Source organism: Hyaena hyaena, unplaced genomic scaffold, assembly GCF_003009895.1.
Source record: "Hyaena hyaena isolate Hyena2069 unplaced genomic scaffold, ASM300989v1 scaffold_627, whole genome shotgun sequence".
NCBI lineage: Eukaryota > Metazoa > Chordata > Mammalia > Carnivora > Hyaenidae > Hyaena > Hyaena hyaena.
In genome coordinates, this window is record NW_024081257.1 from 591,684 (window position 1) to 606,121 (window position 14,438).

Consider the following 14,438-nt stretch of genomic DNA (forward strand, 5'->3'; position numbering starts at 1 on the left):
TTAGGAGCTTCTGTGCGTCAGGAACTGTCAGGGCAATTTGGTATGTGTTATGATCCTGTTATGTTTATAAAAGGCCAAGGATACACAGAGACAGAGGAATTAAATTTCCCTGGAGAGGTGGAGAAGGCTTCAGAGAGGAGGTCATTTTGAGTTTTATTTTAAAGGATTAATAAGATTTTGCAAGACTGAATAAGAAATAAGCAAGAAGATGTAAGAAAAAAAATGCTGTGTTTCAACAAGTTTCAGGAGATAACATGCAGAATGATACCATCTTTCTAAAGCTATGTACTTTAAACATACACGTTAGATAAAAATATCAAACTACAAGCAAGGGAATGAGAAATTTGAAACTCAGTTTAGTGATTACCCTTGGAGAGAGTGGAACAGCCAAAGTATGAGAAAAGGGAGAAACCAGAGAGAGATTCAATGGTGCTGGTGATATTCTAGTGTTTGCTCAGGTCAGTAGGATTATAAATGTTAGAAGTATTTATAACAACTTCTTTATATATGAAATATTATATAGTCATTTTTAACATTCAGGATATGTTGTCAGCAGAGGGAATAGCATATGAAAATGCATGGAAGGATGAAACAGCTTGGAATAAAATATAAAGACATAATTATGACAAGGAAATTATAAATAATGCATTATCTTTCATAATATATAGTTCAATGTTCTGAAATTGTATCGCAGTATACAAAGGAAAGAAGATTAGAGATATAATTGAAAGCAACAAACTCAAAACTCAAAATCTTACAAAAGGAGCAAGTGCTATTTCTGTATTAAGAATCAGGAGGCTGATTTATCCTTTGTTGCCTGCATGGTGATAAGATCAAGGCATATTACAATTAGGAATCTCAAATAATGTGAATTAATGATAAGTTACAGACGCAGTTATTATTTTCATCATTAGGAAAGAGGTCTGGTGCATTTTAATTGTCTAAACCTCATTATGTGCCAATAACTTTTGTTCCTACTGGAATTCAAATCACAGGGTGGTACTTTATTTAACAACTTACCCTTTTAAACTATTGTGAAGCTGCAAGTAAGGTTTAATTATATTATTGCCAATCATCTGAAGAATGGCAATTACTTGGAGCTCTTGGCCAGTATTTCTGACTAAAAGTGCTGTAGTGTACTGAACAGGTCATAAGTTCACATCCTGATCCCATTAATTTTCTTCTTATTCCTTAGACAAGGAATGACTCCGCCCTTGGCCTTGGAAATGGTGCTTAGGAAAAATTTGATTGATCTGAAAAGAACAGATACATGAAATGAAATGACTTTTGCTACTTTGTTTTCCTTCATGGTATTTTGTGTTTCTTTCAGTAAGAGAAGAAAAAAGAAAAAGAAAGAAATTGTGACTAAAAGAGTATTTTCCTGGGAGAGATTTGAAGTGATTTTAATAATTCAACAAAGTTAGAGAACTTGATGCATGACTAAAAGCAACATGTATCTGCCAGAAAGGAGAGAATGAGTTCCTACGTATTTATTCAGGAATAAGGTTTGGGGTATTTTTTTCTAGGGAAGGGATGTGATACTGAAGGAGGAATGTTATAAGGTTGGGTTTTTTCCTGTTGAAAAATAAAAAACAAAACATAATCTCTACAAAGCTACATTGGGACTGTCTGACTAAGAAATTATATCTCTGACCTCAAGAAGGCCAAGGATGTCTGAAGGTATTTTCTGAATTAGCACTACCTTGCTGAGCTGGGCTGTCACTGAGCTATTCCAGGTAAATTTGAGCACCAACTCCATCTGCTTTTGGTTCAACTCCTTGGTTCTGGTCGGTCCTTTGGCTCCTTGGCTAGATCTTTGTTTTGTCTTTAGGTCTGCTCTTGGTGAGATATCTCTTTCACTTTTTGCCCACTGATAATACATTCCAGCCAAATTGTACTCATATTTTCGGGGGGGGGGGAGGGGAAGGGCATGGCCAGAAGTTAAACATACAACCTGTTCTTCTGTCCCTTTGCATGTTTTTTGCAGTTGTGATGTCTCCTCAATATCAGGTTTATATCATAACAAAGGTGACTCTGACTTGGACTCACAAAGGTGTTCAATGAAAGTTGGTGTTAGGTTGGCATCTAAAAATGCCTGCAGCTTCTTTTCTCTCCCATCCTTATCTCACCTGAGATTACCCTCTGACACATAATCCTCGGAATCTTCTTGTTTTACATACTTGTAAACACTCATAATTCCCACAACTCTTCATAAATAGTTCCTTCCTTCCTTTTGTTTTTTTTAGCTCTGCCTGTGACTAGAACATGCTCTATATGGTCCCAAATAGAAATGTCTCATTGGTTTTTGCTCAAAGTGGCATCTTTGGAAAACATTTTCCTGTTTTCCAGTAACACTGAATTTCTGTGTCTTTTGATTTTCCACTGTCTGACCTTTTTACCATCTCCTCTCACTCCTTTCTCCATCCAATCATTTTAATTCTTTCTCCATAACAATTAATAAAATCAAGCTTATTCTGCATTCCCTAGCAATTTCCTCTAGATCATGTCCTCTTTTCATTAGCTTGTGAGCACATGTATTTTCTGACATTTCATCAATGAGCGGCTGACAGTATGGGGAACTTTAGTTCCATTGTCTGAATGATGTAAGAATAGTGGCCTCCTCAGTCACATCTTCCCATCCAATTCTTGGCATGATAGTCAGAAAATAAACTTTGGTGGAGAAATAGGAAGAGGTGAGTCAAAGGGTATAAACTTTCAGTTATAAGATGAATAAGTCTGAGCACCTAATATAAAACATGGTGAGTATAGCTGATAAAAATCCTATATAATCGGAGTGTGATAAGAGAGGAGAAATTAAATTGTTCCCACCCAAATAGAAAATAAAAAGTTAAATATGTGAGGTGATGTATATGTTAATTAACTTCATGGGGAGGAATCCTTGCAAAATGTGTAGATTTATCAAATCACCATGATGTATACTTTAAATATTTTACAATTTTATTTTTTAGTTATACATCAATAAAGCCAGGGAAAATAAAGAAAAAAGTTCTGAGTCACATTTAGGCAGAAATAGTATTCTATTCGTTACTATCCAAATTCATATTAAGTCTCTAGTTCCTGAAAACTGACCCATTCATCCAACTTATTTAAGGATTAGTCATCTACTGTGTACCAGGCAATGTCTTTGAACTGGAGACATAAGATAAATGATGCAGTTTTAGTCTTTAAAGAATTCAAAAGATATTGGACAGATTTACCAAAAGATGATGACAGTAGAATACAATTGCTATGATAGGGGATGCACAAGGATCTGTGGAAGCCTAAAGAAGAGAGCATGTGGGAACAGCACCTCTTGGGGAAAAGACTTCCTAGAGAAGGTAGCATTTGAGATTTGAGCAGTCACATCAAGTCTGCTTGATGTATATCCAACATCGGGATGAGGATGGACACGGGATTCTAGAAACAAGACAGTTAATGCAGAGACCTTACAGATGGGACAAGCATGTTTTTCTAGGACTAGAAAGAAGGTTACACAAGGAAAATAAAGGCAGGGAAATAATGTTGGAAGGGAAGGACAAGGACTTATGTATTAAGGGCCTTCATTATCTTGATGAGGAATGTGAAACTGTCTTGTACGGAGTGGAAAAAACAACAAAAATTTAAGTAAAGACAATTATGGAAGTTGTCCTTTCCACCACTGTACATTTTTCCCCTGCCCTGTATCCTCTCTTTCACTCCCTATCTTCTTTTAAGTCATGTCCTTAAATTCCTTTAAACATACTCAAGTAATAATAATCTCTTATAGTTGCTATGTTGGAATCTGAGGTCTAATTTGATTAGGACCATTACCTCCATTCATATTTACCACCATAGGAAGCACAGAAGACACACCTCAACCCTTGGACTGTAATTCCCATATGATCAATTTTACATTGCTGTCTCTACCTCCATCTCCTTCCCTTCTCTATCTTCAGTATCTTTTTACCTTAGAGAAGTTTTAGGTCAGTCATTAGCTAAATCCCCTTAATAATTAACTTATTTTGAAAATATTCCCTTTAGGGGCATTTGGGTGGCTCAATTGGTTAAGCATCGGACTCTTGATTTCATGTCATGATCTCAGAGTTGTGAGATCGAGCCCCTCATCAGGCTCTGCGATAGGCATGGAGTCTACTTAAGATTCTCTCTCTCCCTTTCTGGCATAAAAACAGACCTATAGGTCAGTGGAACAGAATGGAGAACCCAGAAATGGACCCACAAGTATATGGCCAACTAATCTTCAATAAAGCAGGAAAGAATGTCCAATGGAAAAAAGACAATCTCTTCAGCAAATGGTGTTGGGAAAACTGGACAGCAACATGCAGAAGAATGAACCTGGACCACTTTCTTACACCATACACAAAAATAAACTCAAAATGGATGAAAGGCCTAAACGTAAGACAGAAACCATCAAAATCCTGGAGGAGAAAACAGGCAACAACCACCTCTTTGACCTCAACTGCAGCACCTTCTTACTAGACATGTCTCCAGAATCAAGAAAAACAAAAGCAAAAATGAACTTTTGGGACCTTACCAAGATAAAAAATACTGCACGGAAAATGAAAAACTCAAGAAGACTAAGAGGCAACCAATGGAATGGGAGAAATATTTGCAAATGACATATCTGATAAAGAGGTAGTATCCAAAATCTATAAAGAACTTACCAAAATCAACACCCAAAAGACAAATAATTCTAGTGAAGAAATGGGCAAAAGATACAGACAGACACTTTTTGAAAGAAGATATCCAGATGGAGAACAGACACATGAAACGATGCTCAACATTACTCATCATCAGGGAACTACAAATCAAAATCACAACGAGATACCACCTCACACCTTCAGAATGGCTAAAATTAACAACTCAGGCAACAACTGATGTTGGCAAGGATACAGAGAAAGGGGAAACCTTTTGTACTGCTGGTGGGAATGCAAACTGGTGCAGGCATTCTAGAAAACAGTATGGAGGTTTCTCAAGAAATTAAAAATAAGACTTCCCTACAACCCAGAAATTTCACTACTAGGCTGAAAGGATATCCTTACTCAAAGGATACAGAAGTGCTGATTCAAAGGAGCACATGCACCCCAGTGTTTATGGCATCACTACTGACAATAGCTGAATTATGGAAAGAGCCCAAATGTCCATCAACTGATGAATGGATAAAGAAGAGGTGGTATATATATACAATGGAGTGCTACTCGATGGTCAAAAGGAATGAAATTTTGCCATTTGCAACAGCTTGAATGGAACTAGAGTGAACTATGTTAAGCAAAACAAATCAGAGAAACATAAGTATCGTATGATTTCCCTTACATGTGGAATTTAAGAAACAAAAAGATAAGCATAGTGGAAGGGAAGGAAAAGCAGACAGAGAGGCAAATCTTAGGAGACTCTTAAATTCAGAGGACAGACTGAGGGTTGTTGGAGGGGTATTGCATGGGTTGGTGGGCTAAGTGGGTGATGGATATTATGGAAGGCATTTGTTGAGATGAGCACTGGGTGTTATGTAGGTGATAAATCACTAAATTCTGCCTCTGATAGCATTATTACACTCTCTGCTAACTAACTTGGACTTAAATAAAAATTTTCAAAAAAGTGATGTAACAGACAAACATGTGGAATGAAAGAGAGAGAGGCAAACCATAAACTAAACTGCTAACTCTTAACTACAGGGGAGGTAGTGGGAGATGCGATAAATGATAATGGGTACTAAGGAGGGCACTTCTTATAACTGAGTGTTGTATGTAAGTAATGAATCACTAAATTCTATATCTGAAACTAATATTACTCTGTATGTTAACTAACTGGAATTTAAACAAAATCCTGAAACTAAAAGAAAATAAAAGAAAAAGAAAATATTCCCTTTAAGTTTCTTTCTGTAGCTAACACTGATCTCTCTATTGATTATACTCTTTCTTTTACATTCCTTCTGTTTTCTTCTTTATATTCCTTCTACTGCAAGGGCTGAGGTCATGGTATATGTCCTCTTTTCTTTTTAATGCTATTTCAAGATTATACTCCTATCGAACTCACAAAAACTTCACGTTTTGACTGGGATTTTATCTAACTGTTCCATCCACTATCTTTCCTGGCTATAATCATCTACTAAGTCTCAAGTCATTTTCTCTGCTCTTTTCATTTCTTTTTAATTTCTTTTAATGCTTATTTATTTTTTAGAGAGAGAGAGTGTGTGTGTGTGTGAGCAGGGGAGGGGCAGAGAAAGAGGGAGACAGAATCCAAAGCAGGCTCCAGGCTCTGCACTGGCAGCAGAGAGCCCAACACGGGGCTCAAACCCACAAGCCATGAGATCATGACTTGAGCCGAAGTTGGACACTTAACTGACTTTAATCGACATTAAACTGTTCTTTAATGATTTTAACTCCGGGTTCAGTCCCACTCCCTTAAACACTACCTTTGTTTTAATTCTTGGTGATCTGAACGTTCATGTAGAAAATTTTTCCATTGTTCTGGGCTCTTAGTTATTGAATCTCCTCTCCAATTTCATATTTCATCCTAATTCAGAGCCTCATTTCCATGGGAATACCCTTGACATTGCTCTTATAATTTCAGTTTCAAATCTCTACTGTAATGATCATGGAGTATTTTCCTAGCTCACTCCTGGTAATATTATGATTGAAGAAGAAGAAGAAGAAGAAAAAAAAAAAAAGACCACAAAAACAAAAACCCTTTGACCAGTATAGAATTTTAGAGTTGATCTTCAGTTGATCTTATCACCTTATCTTGTCACAGCCCTTCCCTCATTCGGTAGTGTTATTGCTTCCTTCCTTACATAACATAAATACCATGGCAAAGTCAAAAATCACTTCCTTACATATATTCATGTTCCTTTGTCTTTCTGTTTTTCATATTTACCTAGAAATACCAAAACTCTGGTGGAATCAATACTGTTACTTTCTGCATACACACAGCCAAATAAGGCTGAAGAAGGAAGACCTACCACATAATGAAACCAATCCCACTTTAAATTCATGATCATGAATGCTGCCTGACAATTATTTGCCTACTCCACCCTTTACAACTGACCTATTCAAATAATTTATATATTCTTGTCTTTCCTTTTTTCCTTTCTATTATTCTCTCAGTTGATGAATCTTTCCTGTGTCATTAAGCACATTAAAGCATTCAGAAGAAATCTTTTTTAATCTTCCATCACTATTTCTACCCATTTACCGAAATCTGTGCTATTGTATTCTATCCTCATTTCTGTTACTACAATTGAACTACCCATGCTACAAACTGATACCAACTTTATCCTATCCCAAATATATACTTCTAGACTACAAAGACCTACAAATTCCATATGCATATATCCAACTGGATTTGAATCTCCAATTGAATATTTAAAAGGCATCTCTAACTTAACACTCCAAAAAAAAAAAAATGAACTCCTGGTAATACTACCACCTCTCTCCCTCACCACCACCAACAAAAAAGCAACAAAAACTAGTTCCTCCTGCAGTTTTCTCCATCTCGGTGAATGTCAATATAAGTTCTTCTAGGTGCAGGGCCAGAAGATGCAGTGCTGTCTTTGATGTTTTTCTTTGCTCACACCTTGCATCTTGTCCTTTAAGAAACCCTGTGATTCTCTTTTCAAAATATATCAAGAATTTTACTGCTTCCGTCCACCTCCATTACTTCCACTTTGGTCCAGGTCACCAGCATCTTTGCCTGGATTATTGCAATAACTTCAGAGATTGAATCATGCTACTTCCCTTATCCACTGTATTTGATTCTCAAAAGCAGTCACTAGAGTGATCTTGTTAAAATGTAAGCCAGATTATATCCCTCCTCTACTCAAAACTCACAATTATCCCCACCATAGTCAGACTAGAAGCCCAAATGTTTACTATTATTTAAAATCCGTATATGTTTTAGGCTCCATTTCCTCTCTGATCTCATCTTTTCTCTACCTTACTGTTTCTCCTTATCATGTATCACTATGTACCATTCTGTACATTTTACTTTTCTATCTGGTTTCTTTCCAGTGCCCATTAAAATGTAAATGGTATAAGGATGGGGAGGGTGTGTGTGTGTGTGTGTGTGTGTGTGTGTGTGTGTGTTTTGTTTACTACTGTATTGCCAGGGCCTAGATCAGTGACTAACTCATAGAAGGCATGCAGTGAAAGGTAGTAGAATGAATAGATGATTTAATGAATGAAATTGTTTTCGCATGGGTACATGATCTAATCTTTTGTACATCCTAATACTTTTATAGCTGTGTGATTTACTGTAGTACTTCGAAGGATGACCTCTAATCAGACTAAGAGAAATTTGAATTTCATCTGCACCTCGCTATATGGATTTGCAAATTGTATTCAGTGTCTCCACGCCTTGTTCTCTCATTTTAAAAATGGACATAATGATAGTGACCAACTAAAAAGAAAATTGTGAGAGTTAAATGAAAAATTGTAGGTAAAATGTTCGGAATGTCCAGAGCAAAATTAGAAAATGTTTAATCTAGTTAATATTTTAATTAAACCTAATACATATTATTTTTCTTTTTGTGTCTTGATTTATATATTTAAGTAATTTTATTAGAGGAGAAGATAAACTCTTTGAGATTGGAAATGTTAACCTCTATTTGATTTTAAACCCTTCTTATTTGTTTCATACCAGTATTTAATCAGTTTTTCTTTGAGAGTCAGATGGGCTCCTGAAGTGTTTCAAATGGCTTATTTTCAGTATGCTAATCTCATATGATAAATCAGCCCCAAGGTTTCATCCATTTTTCTATGACAGACTACTCTAGAATAGAAAAAAAATAAAAATGTTTGTTATATACTTGGCTTCTGTGTAAAGGAAAGGAAAAAAAAATTCTCTGAAGGGTATTTTCACAGTGCATTATAAAAAATGTTTTTTACAGGAGAGTTTTCCTAACAATGACACTTAGGAAGTTCATTGAAATCATTTGCAAGTTATCTATGCAAAACTTTACATTTTATGTTCGATCATTTTTTTCACTTAGGAGCATAACCTTTAGAAGTATAATAGTCCCAATTGCTTGATGCTCACATAGTTTAACTAAATTTTCAGCATTAAAAAGTATGCATGTCAGACTGGCTCTTGTGCTCATGAGTTTAATTTTGATAATCCAGGAGGGGGTAACATGTAGGAGTCATCAGCAGGGGTTTGGTTGCATAAGGTTTCTCTAAGAGTCTGCACTAAATAGACATCACTGTGCAAGTTTACCACAGGTGGAAGAGAAGGGTTTTTGTTTTGTTTTGTTTTGTTTTGTTTTCTGTGAGAAACAACCACTCTAAATAAATAGATTTTGTTCAGATCCCCTGAGTTGATTAAAATTTGTATTCGTTGATCTAGAACTAGAATCCTAGTTATTATAACTGCTAGCCTGTGACTTTCACTTTACACTTCTGTATTCTTGTATTCTAGGCTGGTAAAAAGAAAAGTTTTCATCTAGGAGTTAAAACCACTTTTGGTTCTAATCACAGCTCTGTAAATGCAAAGATTTGCTGTTCTTGACAAGACTTGTCACCTCTATGCCTTAATTTACTCACCTGTGTAAGAACAGGGATTGTATCTGCCCTACGTTTTTTACTTATTGTTAGCAGTATGTTCAATGTGAAGATTATAAAAATTTTACTTATTGTTAGCAGTATGTTCAATGTAAAGATATAAAAGGTGTTGTATATTGCATGCTTTCTAATTGTAAGGATATTTCAACAGCAGTTGTAGCTAGCAATCTCTGCCGCTGCTGCTTTTCAACTTTTATTGTTTCCATTCAGTTTCTACATTTCTGTAACTACATTATGATCACCTCCTACCCCCCACCTTTTTAAAAATAGCGTTTTGGGTTTTGCCAGTAGAAATCCAATGATAAAATCGTACTGATAGTTGAAGAGTTCCTCTTATTTTTCTTCGGTAAAATTTTGGTAACACCAAATTGTGCTTTCAGTTCCGTACTTGGATATTAGTTGCAAGAGCATATTTTCTTCTCATTTTCACAGGAAATGACTTATTTCTAGTAGCAGTCCACGAACTGGGACATGCTCTGGGATTAGAGCATTCCAATGACCCCACTGCCATCATGGCCCCATTTTACCAGTACATGGAAACTGACAACTTCAAACTACCTAATGATGATCTGCAAGGCATCCAGAAGATTTATGGTATGTTACCACTGTTTTTTGTTTAACTAACCCTACAGGGAAGTCAGGAACTCCTGCTGTGTTTTCTTCTTTGAGATAGATGCTCTAAGTATTGAGAGAAATAAATACCAAAAAAAGAAAAAAAATTCTAGCCTATGGCAGAAGCCTTCTATCAATCAAGTTTTGTTGGCAACAGTCCCAGATACCTCAGTATTCAGATTATGGTAAAACCTGTACACTGATAAAATTTCTTACTGAGTTTAATTGAAACCCGCAGTGGTCTCAAAGAACTTATAAACCTTAGCCTTTAATGTTCAGGTAGAAAATGTAATAAATGAATATAACCCATGAAGAAAGTGAGAAATAGAAAGACTCTCTTGTAAGATACCGAGATTTTGGTAAAAACTGACAGACTTACCTTCGGTTTATATTTGACGTTAGATAGTACCTAGGTAAATCACTTGTGAGGTTACAGACAATACTTGTATGATGGATATAATAAAATGACCTCAAAAGCATGTAATTATTGACTAAGCGCGAAAGATAACAAACATGGGAGTGGAGTTAATGAATGGCAAGGTTTACTTACATATAATTCAAAATAAATTTCTAACATACTCTTATCATTTTTATTTATGGGGTTCAGTCAGTGAGTGCAAATTAAGACCAAAGGGAGAAAGACTATTACACCTATTTACTATAATCCTAACTCCCTCAACAGAACCATTGACCTTTACAAAGACATTTATTTTACACCTAATTGTTAAGATCTTGACATTTATAATTTACATATAGAGAATATGCTTTACTAAATTAGTGAAGTGAAGCTTTCATTTTACAACACAAAGACAAATATGTGTTATCTGTATGTTAATATCCAGTGTTCAGACGTCATTTGCATTTTTAAATAGCATAGTTTAAGTTCACTAATTTGTTTTGCATTCATTAGTTTTTCAATTTCAGTATCTCAGTGGTAACCATTCTCTCAGGGTTAAAATAGGATTTGAAAAAAAAAATAGTCAGCTTTTGCAGTACTCTTTATTTGAGGGATACTGAGAAAAGGGAAATGTCTCAGAGTCAAAACTAAGTAGCACATGCGGTGAATGTGCTATCCTATGCCTAGTTTGTGCCATCAGAAATTCCTCCTAAGTGGTTAGCTGAAAGAAGGCTCTTTCTCATGACCTCATGAATTAGTAGTCTAGACTGAAGGTCTGCAAAAGAATATTCTTTCCGTATCTAAATATTGAGTGTGAACAGCTCTGTATTTCTTTTTAAAAAATAAATCTCTTGAGGAATGATGCTTTACATCTGCAACAAATTATGTGTGTCAACTTTGGCTTAATTTAGAAACTTCTTTTTAGAAATACTTCTTCACATTAATATTTTACTAGTGGTGTTTTAATCAATAGGTGTTTTAGATTCAGTATTCAAATGAAACAGTCAGCTAGCAATTTGTCAAAACGTCATTAGAAGAAAATAATGAAAGTCAAGGAAAGGTTATAAATATAGCTGGAGACATAGAGTAGAATAAACTTTGATTTGTTAATGTTTATCTTTTAGAAATATTTGCATAGAATCATTGACTATCAAAATCTAGGATTAACTTTGGTGGAGCTTACATGCAGGGTTCCAGTATTCATTTTCATTTATTTATTATTTATACACCACCTACTTCCAAAAAAGATTTGAAAGCAGCTTTTCCAATAAGGACTGTGGTGAAGCTATAAAAAATATCATTAAAAATTAACAAAGAAAGTTTAGTTACTTGGATTCAGAATTTAGCATGATAAGGACTTTCTGATAGACTTGGCAATGGTTTGTTGGGTAAGAAGGTTTGTTTTTTCTGAAAACACACAATCTGAAAGACTTCTTAGCTCACTTAGCCCACGCCCTCCCATCCTGAGTGATTGTACTCTACACATATCATCCGGCACTATTCCAGTTTTAAGTGAACCAAGTGCTTTCCTCATATTTTCAAAGGTCCACCTGACAAGATTCCTCCACCCACAAGACCTCTACCGACAGTGCCCCCACACCGGTCCATGCCTCCCGCTGACCCGAGGAAGAATGACAGGCCCAAACCTCCCAGGCCTCCCACTGGCAGACCTTCCTATCCTGGAGCCAAACCCAACATCTGCGATGGGAACTTTAACACTCTAGCTATTCTTCGCCGTGAGATGTTTGTTTTCAAGGTAGGAGGCTGTGATTTTTTTTTTTTAACGGGAAATCGAGTGTCTACGGTGTCGCTTTAGAAAACAAGTTCTCATTCATTCTAACACTACCTTCCCAGACCTCTCACAGTCAGAAGTTTCAAAAAAGCATCTTAAAAAATAAACGCACAAATGGGCTTAAATGTCTAGCAGAAGATTGCTGTGACATTCTATTTGGGGAAGGCATTTATGTCAGCAGAAGCTAAAATGCCTAGAAATGTGAGGGTGAGAAAATGCTGCATGTTATGAACAGATAAAAAAGCATAATTGAAATCATGAATAGGAGCTAATCGGGATGATTGGCTTGGGAGCTTAGCCACTTCCAGGCACACGAAAGCACTTCTCTCTTTGATATGCACATCTTTATCAGATCCCTATGATTTCACTTGACAATTAAAGCATTGTTTTTTAGGAGTGCTGATGATCATTTTGTTTGAGTCTACTGATAGAAATTTTAGTAAAATCTCCTCTATGAGACCATCCTCTTGATTTTACATGGACTTATCATTGATTTCTTTAGTCTGGCATTTATACCTACCTAATTTATATTTTTTAAAAAGATAAAACTAAGTTTACATTTTGCTGAGTGTGCCTTTGAATGCCATTGAGTTCTCAGACAACACTGATAAACAGTGTATCAAAGTAAGTTACATAATGAACTTACAAAGCAAGTTCAACATAATGTTTAAAAATGAATATAGTGTAATACTGAAAAAATACTTCTCCTTCAATATTTGTAAACTAATTTGAAAAGTTAATGAAAAATGTGTTTTATGTTGGCATTAGAATATTAAAGTAACCACATTTTACCAATATCATCCATTTAAAAGTAAAATAATGTGCTCTCTTTTTTGGTAGATGTGAATCAATAAATACTGAAATATTGTCGTACTTATACAGATTTTCCTATCTACCAGAGGCTACACTTTAAAAATATAGATTTCATATAATTTTTAATAGACAAAGTACTCTGTCTCCTTTATTGGAAAATAAGATTTGGATTTGATATGCATAAGAGCATCGTACTTACCAGGAAAAATCAATGCTTTTGTTCAAACACATGAATAGATTTTTGAATTCCATAAATGCTTTGCAATACTTAATTAGATATCTCCCATTCAATTTAAGTAGACTAATAAATTTAGATTCAAGGAGAAAAAAACTGAAAGCTCTTTTTCCCTTTATATACAGCCACTCATTGTGACTAAGCCCACAGCAACTACTTGAAATGAAAACAAAATGCAATCATTTGTTTATTCTACAAGACACCAAATGATATTTGAAGGATTTTTTGTCTCTGTTTTGGCCAAATTTAAACATCCCAGTTTATACCTTGATATCATAGTAATATCTGAGAATATGATGTGAAATTGACTCTGAGTGCATTCTTTCCATCCTTCCTGTCTAATTAGATTGTAGGTCTCAGAAAAAGACTGGTGTCATCATATGTAATGATCATTTTCACCAGCCTTGCTGCTCTACACACTGGGAATGTTCTTGGTTGACAAAATGAATTCTTATGATCACTGGTTTCCTGGAATCAGGAGTTGATGAAAAGCAAATAGACCAATTCCTAAGTAGAATCCAGTAGCCACTATTATTAATATCAAAACAGGTTTATGAGCATCATGAGTAAGGCCTGCTTCTCTAACCTTCTGTGGTACCTTGGATTCCTTAATTGAAACTCTCTACAGGACAGAGTTCCTAAACTCTGTCTGAAATTAATTTCTTTTTTCCACTGGTCCCCGTCCTCTTTCTAAGAATAATTACTGTTGAGGATATCTTCTGATAGGTATTGTATTCTTTTTAATCTCCACTTAGTGGATTATATGTCACATAGATTGATAATTTTCATACTCATCTCTTTCATATAATGAGTAAGTATGCCCAGGGTAGTTTACTAGGCACTAGGAATGAATAGAAGGTAGTGCCTCTGTCTTTATGGAGCTCATATTCCAGGAGTGAAGACAAACATGAACTCAAGAACTTTTAAAACACGAGAGTAAAAGGTACGACATTGACATGAAGAGAAAATACTTAAGTCTAATTGAATAGATCAAGAAAACTTGACTGAGAAAAAGCTTATGCTGAATTTTGAGAGAAA

General features: G+C 35.4%; 1 protein-coding gene across 1 annotated transcript in view; it reads left to right on the plus strand.

Annotated features, from left to right (window-relative positions):
* The window catches only part of MMP16 (matrix metallopeptidase 16), a 284,104-nt gene that overhangs the window by 202,500 nt on the left and 67,166 nt on the right, over positions 1–14,438 (plus strand). Inside the window, exons 5-6 of the mRNA XM_039257516.1 lie at positions 9,984–10,145; positions 12,105–12,316. Coding sequence (XP_039113447.1) covers positions 9,984–10,145; positions 12,105–12,316 — 374 coding nt within the window. The remainder of the gene's footprint in view (positions 1–9,983; positions 10,146–12,104; positions 12,317–14,438) is intronic.